Source organism: Etheostoma spectabile, chromosome 9 (genome assembly GCF_008692095.1).
Source record: "Etheostoma spectabile isolate EspeVRDwgs_2016 chromosome 9, UIUC_Espe_1.0, whole genome shotgun sequence".
NCBI lineage: Eukaryota > Metazoa > Chordata > Actinopteri > Perciformes > Percidae > Etheostoma > Etheostoma spectabile.
Genome location: NC_045741.1, coordinates 18,713,630 through 18,725,147, shown reverse-complemented (window position 1 = coordinate 18,725,147; position 11,518 = coordinate 18,713,630). Strand labels below are relative to the sequence as shown.

Sequence of the window (11,518 nt, the reverse complement as noted above, 5' to 3'; positions counted from 1 at the left end):
AATTCCCTTCTGTAGATGTGTAACCATGCCAGCCATTTGGATTTTGAGAAAAACACAAATAACCGTAACCCCTTCAAGTAATGTCCATTTTCTTGATCCTTCTCAAAATCGTAAACACACTGTATATCACACAGAGATTGACTAACAGGCATTTTGTTTTAAGTGGTCTTCTAGTCTGTATGTTAACGGTATGTTAACGGTATGTTAACGGTGTGGTAACGGTATGTTGGTTGTGTAGCGTCAGTATCACTCAGTGCATTAAGTTCAGGAGCGGGGTGAGTAGAAGGAAAAAGAATTCTGAAATTGGTCATTAACCCTCTAACAAGGCAACGACTATACAAATAAAACACTGGTTTGCACTGCATTCAGTCTTCATTATTTCTCCCAACAGTTCAAGCTAAAGTCACGCTTTATCACTAATCGATCTAACAGAGATAACAAATAAACTGCACTGATGGTCTCTTGCCTCTGCCTTGTAAAAAGTAAATTTTCTGCTTTTTATTGCTTGCTCATGCAGTATATCACAAGTGATTCAGCCTGTACTTCTCCTCATTGTTGTAGTCAAGTCACCAACTGTCGAGTCCGAGTCGGGTCACCATTAGCTGAGGTCGAGTCTTGAGTCCCCAGTTTTGGAGTCCGTTTTCAAGTCCGAGTCACTAAAGAACAGTCTTAGTCTGCATCCCTTTGCATCTTTTTATTGTGAACATGTAGTAGGGGGCTTGCATCATGAGCTACAAGTGGAGGACACCCACCCTGCATTTGCATGAAATGGTTACAGACTAAATGTATATCAATATCTTATATGAAATGTTTACAATGTATTACTAGGGTTGGGTATCATTTGTTTTTTTTCACGATACTGGTGCTAAAACAATACTTTTAAAATAGGCGGTGCCTGAACAGATACTTAAAAATATACATACTGTATATATTTAAAAAAAAAAAGAGCACAAAACTATAGTCATTAAGGAACAGCTTGTTTATTCCTACACAGTAAAAACTGAAGTGTTAATTTAACTCCTATAGAGTTGAAATTGACTCCGTTTCAGATAACTTTGGTCCCGCTCAAATCAGTGTAAAATTAACTCTTGGGTCAGTGTTAAGTTTTTAGAGTTAATTCTATCAATATTGGGTAAAAAATAACAATGAAATGTGTAAATGTATTTAACACTGTATTTAATTGCCTGTTAAGTAAATATGATCACACTGTAATTTATTTTTTTACAATTCCTTTAAAAAATGACACTTTAAGTGTAATATTTACTTTTCATTTCTCAGTGATTTAAAAAATTATAAATCATAAGATGCAGTGTTACTGAATTATAGAACTATCAACTACAATCAAATGAAAACAAGCACAATCACAATAGATCACAGCACTCACCATTTATTTTCACAAAAAAAAGAAAGCATTTCAATGTCAGTGAAATTACATTGCAAACCCATTGCCTTGTCTCTGACAGAAACATATCTTCATCATAAAAATGTTTACCAGAGAAAGCAATATGGCACGATGAGGAGAGTTGTGTCATTCCCTCCATATGACATTTGTATGTCAAAAGGCCTAGGGTAATGCAGGTTGTCGACATGAAAAAAAACATAATCCTGCTTTGATTTGATCACCTCATAAGCATGGAAATGTTCTTGAAAAGTTACTGTAACTAAAGGCACTGTGAGTAGCAACAGTTTTTCAAACATTATCAGAACTGACTCAATCTGATAAAACACGGGCACTTCAGATTCAACTTTCCCACAGATAACCAAGTTTGGTCGATAAACAAACCCATTATGTTTAGCCCAATTAACCTTCATAACCTGAATGCTGATGGGCACTTGCATTGCCATAGCAATTCCAGAACCTCCTTTTACCATATTTAAAGACACCATTTTTCCTGGACCAATGTCAAACCGACTAAAAGTTGTTGAATTTCGCCAACTATATGCCATATGAATCTGATGCTTTTTTGCAAGCGTTTTGGTAATATTTTTAAACGATTTAAGCTGTTTTTTGAAAAAATTATGCTTGCCTTCATACCTCATACACCAACTATGAAGGACAGGCCCAATTTTTTGGATGCAGCGGGGATAGTGGACAAGAAAATGATGCTTTGGTAAAAGGTTTTTCTGAGGATACAACTTTTTAAACAGTGTGTGGTGATCCACAATTAAATGTTTTAAATATACACATAAACCTTGAGATAACATAGGCGAGAATATGATGTTTATTATTTGAAGAAGTAAAAGAAGCAGGCTCCAGTGTTGGTCAGTAGAAGTAAACAAATCTCCAAAGATAAGAGGAACATTCCTCAGTAAGCACCAGGACTGAACTGCATTCAGTCCCAGATCATTAGATCCTTCACTTAAATTAACAGCTACAGGTCTGTTGTTTCTCTCCATGAAACCATAATCAAAACTTTGTATTCTTGAATGTATTTCTGCTGATGTAACATGCTTTTCCTTCAAATACAGAAATAATAACTTCAATTCGTACTGGCCCACCCCTTCTAACACATCATGCATCACATCAACTGAGAAGTTCTCTGTTGTGTGAAAATACTCCAATGAATTTAATATGCATGACCTTTTCACACCAAAAACGTAGGGAAGGGATGGATTACAAGCCATTTCTTGACAGTGAGCAGTGTGTACATCTTTGGTGCGCAAAACTATTTTGGAAGAGTCTTCAGAGAATTCTGTCTGAAAGTCCTCCTTTTCCGCTAAACAGAACCTGCAACAGTACCTTGCACTGAAAGACTCCACTAGACCAAACAAACAATGCAATCCCAAATTATCACCAGTAACCTGCACTACAGTGCCACGAACAAAACCATTGTATAATGGAATCTCAATACCATCACTCTCTAACACTTTAATATCTCGAACAATGGGAGCAAAAATTTCACTAAAACCATAACGTTTAACATCTTGAGCATGAAATAAGGCGCACAGGTGTATGTTAGCTAAAAAAGAATTCCATTTTGGAGAGAAGTTTCTTAAAGTAAAATATACTCCACCTAATTTATGAATACCTCGCTTTGGACCCAGAGGGTTGGCGACCTCAAAGTCATCATAGAACATCTGGATCTGTATTGTCTGCTTCTCAGTTGAGAACAGGGGGTGACTTTTAAAAAAAGATCCATCACAAATATCTCTCAGTCTAGAGTCGCTGGTTGCTGAGCGTTGCAACATTTCTGCAACATACGGACTTTTAAATATTGACTGCAGTGTAGATAAAATTGGAATATACATGAATTTATCTTGAACTACTACCTGATCATATGTTCCAGTCTTTTTATTTCGTCTTGTGTCAAATCTTGAACCAATCACACATTCAATTGGTTCAACCATTTCCCACTTGTCAGTCATAAATTTTGATCGTTTGTATTCCGAATTTAGAATTGTGAAAGGATTCTCTAACCCCTCAAAACACGCCTCAACTTTCTTGCACATTTCCGTTTCTCTTTCATTACTAAATACATGCTTTATCACTGTCTCTTTAGCATGCTGATGGATATCTTGAACAATCTCTTCCATGGAAGTCACTACAGAATTCAGTGTACTTTGAGCAACACCTGCTGCCTTTAGATCAGAAATTACAGCTGAACAACTATTTACAATGTATGGCGAAGATAACTGTGACTCGGCCTCTAACTCTTCAGTCGACTCTTCAACATGAAAAACATTACTTGTATTGATGGTGCTTTGAGGATATGAAAGATCAGATTCCACAGAATCAACTAAACTGCTTCCATGGCACTTATTAAGATGCTTTCTTAAACCTGAAAAACTACCAAAAGAACGTGAGCATCCTTCTTGACCACACTTCAAAAAAAGAGTCCTGCCTGTACATAGTCCATGAATTACCTTAAAGTGCTTAACAAGGTTGTTTGGACTTCCATGGTCACTTTTGCAAAGAAAACACTTCATAGTTTTATCTCAACTAACGCACCATTCTTGCTCGCAACTCCGCAACTCTAGGGGTCTCCTTTGTTTCCCCCATGTCGATGTTATAGATGGTTGTTTGCACAAAAGTGAAAAAGCTGCTCAGGGAAGAACTGTATGACGTACCAAAGACGTAATGGGCTTTAAAGAGTTCGTCAAAAGCGCCAACTGAACCTTTTGCCTTGCATGGAAGTGCATTCTTGTCAACCACAATGAAGAAGGAGTGAATGGTGCTTTGTGTGGATCCCTGGGCGAGAAGGTAGGGCTGACTGCTTTGGGTGATGTTGTCTAGATGCTGCTGCACACTGGTTCCAACCTACAACAAAACACATTTAACAGAATTGTTTTAGTGACTAATTTCTGACAATAGATCAGATCACCTCAAACTGTGCACAAGATGGAAGTGATGGAAGATATATTTTAAACAACTCTTAAAGGATTAGTTCACTTTGAAAACATTTTTTGCTGATAATTTACTTACCCCTATGTCATCCAAGATGTCCATGTCTTTCTTTCTTCATTTTAAAAAAAAATTAAGGTTTGAGGAAAACATTACAGGATTTTTCTCCATATAATGGACTTCAATGGGGACCAATGGTTTGAGGGTTTTGAAAACGACTGTTTGTTTTGCTAGATAAGAACTTTATTTCTCTGCTGAGATCATGTCGAGACTTTGAAGCTACATTGAGACAGACTTGAACCCTCAAACCATTGGTCCCCATTGAAGTCCAGTATATGGAGAAAAATCCTGTAATGTTTTCCTCAAACCTTTTTGACTGAAGAAAGAAAGACATGAACATCTTGGATGACATGCGTGTTAGTAAATTATCAGCCAAAATGTTTTTAGAAGTGAACTAATCATTTAAGCATACCTTTTGAAATCTGATGAGCTGATCTACAGCTTGATATGCAGACAGCTTTCCCGGCCTCTTTCTACCTTGTGCAGATGGTGGTAGCAAATGTAGCAGCAGCAAGATGGCAGACATGTCACTGTCCCAGCCTACAAATAAGTGAATAAAAACCTGGTTAACATTATACCATAGTATAGCATTCAAATTGACAACTAGCACCAATATGGAAATGTACACTTTCTACACACCTACTTAACCCACAATAAAAAGTAAAACAGTTCCATTCATACCATTCTCAACTTCAGCAGCTGACTCAGCATTGCGCATCAAATCCAAGAGTTCTGTGGTGGGTACAAGTCCATGGCTTTCCTTTATTACTTTTGCTTTGAAAGTGGTTGGCCACTTCTCCAAAAATTTGTTGGCCGTGGCCTCACCAAACAGAAGTCTGAAATCTTGTTCTATCTGCAATGTAACACACATAGACAGAAGTGATGAGTGATACATAATGCTACATTGGATATTTTGGTGATGCAATGAATTATTAAGATGTCATACCAGTCCTGGTGTGTCCAGAAATCGTGGGAAGACCAAGAAGACATCTGATGATTTGGCTTCATCGTTGACCATTGCTTGCCGATATATGAAGGTCATTTTCATCTTCTCACGGACAGTCTTTTCATCAGAAGAGTGTTTTAAAACAGCAATAGCTGCTTCCACATCCTCATCAGACAGCTCTCTATCATTGGCGAAGGGCTGACGACCACGGCCTGGCCCACCAACTTAAGAGAAAATACAATGTTAAGAACTAATTTCTGTACAATTCACAGGTTATAATCACATGTCACTGATCAGTTAACATACCTTTAGGAGATTTGCTGACTGAGGCACCTCTTTCCTCTGCTGATTTTCTCTGTATGGTCTTCAATCGCCATGCAAGGTATCCCGAACCACTCTCCGGATCGTAGTAATGTTCCTATGCAATTATAATAATTTATAAAGGAGTACTATTAACATTTCAAACAGTGAATATGTGCATAATGTTGCACTAACCCATTTACTTACATATCCATGTTGTGAGTATGGGTCTTCTAGATAGGGAAACAAGGTTACTATCCCCTGTGCATACATCACTCTAACACTTTTGGGGGGGGATGTCCTAGCAAATGAATTCAAAGTTAACATCATACTCAATTGACATTGCACAACACAATTTACATAATTAATAACTGTAAAATAATAACAATGTTTCTTTATAGCCCCTTAATGCTTACCCATGTGTTTCTGTCATCTCAGCAGCAAGTATGTTAATCATCTGTCTTCTGGTGGCATCTGTCAGAGATTTGGTTTTTCCATACTCTTGCATAATGCGTTCACCACCAGGTTTTGATGTTAGGATTTTTTCAATCAACTATAGGTGGAATAAAATGTGCTTTCCGTTATTGTGAAACCATATGTAATGTTGAAAAAAATACTTATCTAGAACACTTCCCATGGTGAAACAACATTCAGATTGGACTTAACAGCAATTTCCACCACTTACCGATTTTGCCTCGTAGTTTATGTGGCATGGCCTTTTAGGCTGGCTTCCTTCGTCAGCGGCTACTTCTTCAACAGGGTCACCCATCATTAAATTCAGGATGATGGTGTCATCAGATGTACCCGAGCATGAATGATGATTGAGAGGCACCTGTTCATTATGAAATATGTACAAAATATAAACACATTACAAGAATCAGTTATTTTTAAGACAATAAATATTCTCATTCCGGCCTTTAAACTAAACAAAATTATTTGTGAATTGTCTGAATAAATACCAAGTCCTCCATTGCCCAGCATGATTCTGAAAGTTCCAGGTGACTCCTTCACTATTTCTTCAAAAACCTCTGTGTCAACTTCTGTGTCTGACTGGTCATAAACCTTAATGTCTGTCTGCCTGCTTTCTGGTATGTTGAATTTTAGACATGCTGTTTAAAAAAGTTTAATAAAGAAAAAACATTACTTTGTCACAAGAATCAATGGTCATATTTAATTTTGTATTCAAAAAAAGATGAAAGACCTGCACCGGAGTTTGAACAGCAATGATTATTGACCTAACTAGATATCATAGCATAATAGGTTAATGCTGTATTATTTTGTTATTGGGTGATGTATTGCTTTAACCTAATGTACCCACCTTCTTTCCAGAAAGCATCGAATGTCAGCTCAGACAGCTTGACGTATTTCTGCTCTTCCCCGAATTGAACACGCAACAGCATTTTGCCCCTGTTAACATAGAAAATATATTCAAAATCATAATTTAGGGCTAGTTCAAATAAAAGTTACCTATCCATTTCTCTCAGTACTGGCAATGCACTAGATGTTACACGGTTACAAAGGGCGGCTGAAGAAGACAAAGTTGTGCTGGTTGAATAACGTTTGGCTATTTTCTGCAGCAAATATAGGTTTAGGCTAGTTAAATTTTAGAGGCACGTACGTTGTCTCATTAGCTAACGTTACCAAATAGCTGTGCCAAAGTTAGATATTTTAGTTCGAACAGTAACCTTAACCCGTTAAAATAGCCATGTTAAACAAACACGTACATGCAATCAGTGATCTAATTATCGTTTATATAAGACCAACATTAACTATCAGAAGCATGCAATTGCTAACATTGCCGTAACGTTATAAACAATTAACGTTGCCTGGGAGCTAAAAATACTTAGCTATGAAAAGCTGTTAACGGTATTAAATATTTTGTTGTTATAGCGACCGGGCTAACGTTATTTTACGCATAAATCGTTCATAAGTGAAAATATTGCAACACCACTGATATTGAAATGTTGAAATCAACGACATGGATTGCTAGCTGGTTAACGTTAAGGTTACGTTAACCCTTGACTCATATCAGCAAAACTTTAAAATTATGTAACTTAACGTTAAAAAATCGTTTTGGTGTTAAAACACAGGATGTTACTTACCAATTTGTTATAACCTCATTCGCAGTCTTCCTCCACCGCCATGTGCCAACTTCAGCACGCAGAATGGCGGATATTCACACTGCGCGTAGAGTTGAAAATGCTACGTTTCTGCAGATTTTTACACTCACTTTTAACTCCACTGATAGAGCAACTTTACTCTTCAAAATGTTGAAAATACTCTATCTGGGTTAAAATATGTTTACTCTGAAATATTAACACCCCATTTTTTACTGTGTAAGGCCATATGTTCAAATTTAAATGATTTATTTTAAATGTTAACTAATTGTTGGCGCGGCTAACCGTGAGTTTTTGTTTTGTTTTCTATTTTTCTGAGTTTTCTACTATCTTGTTTGTTTGTTCCTGCTGTGTTTTGTTTTTTCCGTGACTCCCTTGAAGCCAGCTGACTACGCACACCTGCATCTCATCTCTGATCACCTGCTCCCGCCGTTCACACCTGCCTGCCATCTACAATCAACTTCTGTTTATCCACCCCGGGTCTCCGACCACTCTTCGCTTGATCGTTGCTTCTGGGTGAACCTCGTACAAGCTCTTTTTTGTCTAGTCTTTCCCCGAATTTCATGTGTCCTTACCTTCTTTGTTTTGTTTCTCCCATAGCTTTCACCACTACTCCAACCTCTCGTCTCTGGTCAGCTGGCTTCCTCCCTCGGTCTCCTTTCCTCGGCGCCCTGCCTCAGCCTGTCTCCGTACCAGCCTTCAGTCCCGTCATCTCCCCTTGGTTCTTCGCCACTTCTCCGTCTGATATCTCCTTCGCTGTGTCCTCCCAGGTAGCGTTGCTCGGACACCATTCCTCGGCCATTGCCGAGGCGCTTTCGCTCCCTGACCGAGGAGGTCAGACAGCTGAGTACTACGCGCTCTTCCCCCGTTTTTTCCAATTCCCCCGGGACTTCTACTCCGCTCGCCCCTACTCCCCACGAGTCTTTTAATAATTCGGTTCCGCCCGTGTCCTCTGATTCTCCCGTTTCTCCTCCTGATAAATTCTCCTTCGAGCTGGGAACGTGCAAGGGTTTCCTAGTGTAGCGTGCCCTAGTTTTTGCGAGGCGGACAGTAACCTTCCGCACTGACAAGGCCAAAGTGTGTCCCTCTCCTGGTTCACTGCTGTGAGTGATGGACGGCCCAATCTTCTTTCCTCATACTTCGCCTTCGTGGAGAAGTTGAGGAGAGTGTTTGATTGCCCTGTACGGGGAGCTGAGAATGGTTCCCGCCTCTTGTCTCTCTGTCAGGAGGATCGCAGCTCTGATCACCTGCTCCCACCGTTCACACCTGCCTGCCATCTACATTCAACTTCTGTTTATCTACCCCGGCTCTCCGACCAGTCTTTGCTTGATCGTTGCTTCTGCTACATGGGTGAACCTTGTACAAACTCTTTTTTGTCTTGTGTACTTACCTTCTTTGTTTTTTCTCCCATAGCCTTCACCACTACTCCACCCTATTGTCTCCTAGCTTCCTCCCTCGGTCTCCCTTCCTTGGTGCCCTGCCTCAGCCTGTCTCCGTACCAGCCTCCAGTCCCAGTGTCTCCCTTTGGTTCTTTGCCACAGGTCTCCCACGCCTATCACGAGTGCTCTCTTCCACTAGCCTCCCCAGCCTTTCAGTCAGCGTCTTACTGTCCCTGGCGTCTATCTCACCACCAATAGATTTAATTATTATCGAGCCTTGCGTTTGGGTCCTTCTGTTACATTTGTCACACTAATACCAGTAAGTTATTTAACCAGTTAATTACTGTTAAATGACAAAGAATCACTATATGGCAAAAGGGTATTTTACAGTAATTTGTAATGCACTACAAGGCTTTTGTTCTGTATGTTTTTTTTTTGTTGCTAATAACTACTGTCACATGCAACTTAAAAGGAAGTTTTTCCTTACCTCTGTCGCCTAGTGCTTGCTCTTGGTGGGAATTGTTGGGTTTCTGTAAATAACATCCCAGAGTACGGTCTAGACCTGCTCTTTTATGAAAAGCGCTGTGAGATAACTGTTGTTGTGATTTGGCACTATATAAATAAAACTGAATTGAATTGAACAATGTTTCTGTTTCTTCTAATGTCTGTTTTGGAGCACAAGAGAGCAGCATGGGCATTTAAGTGGCACCGAAATCAGCGTTCCTATTCAGTCCAGTAGATACTGGTTGTTTAGGCAGTTGTCAAAAAAACTTTTGAGTCCTATTTCATGAATCCTCAAGTCTAAATCCAAGGCCTCAGTGCGCAAGTCCAAGTCAAGTCACAAGTCCAGAGAAAAGCGACTCAAGTCAGACTTGAGTCTGGGTCTAGGACTGGAGTACTCCGTCACTGCTTTTTCTCTCAAGAAAGCTTTTACATTTACTGTTCTGAGCACCTGGTGCAGCTTTTTCCCTCGACACATCTCCAGAACAGGAACAATTTTTTTTGTGTGGAATTTATTGAAGAAATGGGAAAAGTTGCTTTATGTTAACATTCACCACAGCCAAACTCAAAATCCAAGAGGAAAGTGCCTTCCACATTGTTGACTGATTATTAGGTTATCTCTAAAAAGTGTAAAACATTCTCTGCATTGAGTGCTCAGCATCAAAAATGTTCCCATGTCTGTGCGGCTTCATAACCATTTTACTGATGTGGTAGGCAAGTTGTTACAACTTTAACACATACTAAGAACTCAATATCACCTCTGATCATCTAACACATCAACATCAAAGATTTGCAAAGGAACCATAACTCTGTCGTTCTCCATTATGTTGTCCTAACGTGTAGCTTAAACCAAGTAACAGAGTAAGGTGATGAGACAGTGTGTGTGGGGAAAAAAATGGTTAAGCGGGGGATCACAGTCAGGAATGAGTAAGTGAAGTAAAGGGTCAAATATAAATGTGTATGACCACCCTGAGTTGATTTTGATGGGAGGGTGTGTTTGTGTGTGTGTGATGAGGGGGAATCCCAGTGCCAGCCACAGAGCCAGATATGGGAGTGTGGGAATGAGACTGAGGGCTGGCAGGCTAACAAGGTCTAACACAGGAGGGGGAGGCCCAAACCAATATGGCACAGAGACTGCTTATTCAACCAACAGAGAGAGCCAGGACTGTGTGTGTGTTTTTGTGTGTATATTTTTGTGTGTGAAACCCTTGGCCACTTATCCTCCCTGCTGGCTCAGTTAAATTGCACCCATCCTTGGACTTGCAGTGGGATAATGTACACACACAGATTATTCTTCCTCCTGTTTCTCTTTCTCTCCAAGGGATATTTGTATTTTATTTCTGTGGGGGTATTTGGCGTGGTCTGCGCGTTGATGTGGAGAAGGGAGATTTGGACAAATTGTGGATCTGCTCTTGGCGCCTGGCTCGCACTCAGGATAGCTGTGTGTGTGTGTGTGTGTGTGTGTGTGTGTGTGTGTGTGTGTGTGTGTGTGTGTGTGTGTGTGTGTGTGGGCGCGTGCGTGTGTGTGCGCGCGCGTGTTTGAGGGAGTTAGTTAGTGAGTGGGTGGGTGAGTGCTCAGTAATGGTATTGTGCAGACATAGAGGAAACTGCCTCCATTTACAAGCCTGAATACATTTAGCAATATTTCATCCAGTTGATGGTGTGTTTGATTTATTGTGTTCTGGAAACCAGGCTTTAGAAAGTGTGCACATCCTATGCACCCTAACAGATATACAACTGTCTTTTTGTTCCCAAATTGTTGTGGTACTGGGTTGGCTGTGTTACTAGTTTATATCCACTTCCGGGTTGCTCTGGGGCCGCTCAAGGCGATTTATGAGGACTATGGTTAACTGCTCCTCAGATCCCTGCAGGG

General features: G+C 39.9%; 2 protein-coding genes across 2 annotated transcripts; both read right to left on the bottom strand.

Moving 5' to 3' along the window:
• Positions 1-1,989: 1,989 nt before the first annotated feature.
• On the bottom strand, positions 1,990-8,215 carry LOC116695772 (uncharacterized). Its single transcript, XM_032526226.1, has 9 exons — positions 8,165-8,215; positions 6,334-6,480; positions 6,065-6,201; positions 5,856-5,949; positions 5,655-5,766; positions 5,349-5,572; positions 5,084-5,255; positions 4,815-4,942; positions 1,990-4,258 (listed from the first exon to the last, which is right to left on the bottom strand). The coding sequence occupies exons 1-9, from the start codon at positions 8,213-8,215 to the stop codon at positions 3,941-3,943; spliced, it is 1,383 nt and encodes a 460-aa protein (XP_032382117.1). The 3' UTR covers positions 1,990-3,940.
• Positions 2,473-3,551, bottom strand: LOC116696175 (uncharacterized; the record flags this gene model as incomplete). Its single annotated transcript, XM_032526957.1, is given in 1 exon segment — positions 2,473-3,551. A coding segment is annotated over 1 exon segment (1,062 nt), but the record flags the coding sequence as incomplete, so codon positions are not given.
• Positions 8,216-11,518: the final 3,303 nt, after the last annotated feature.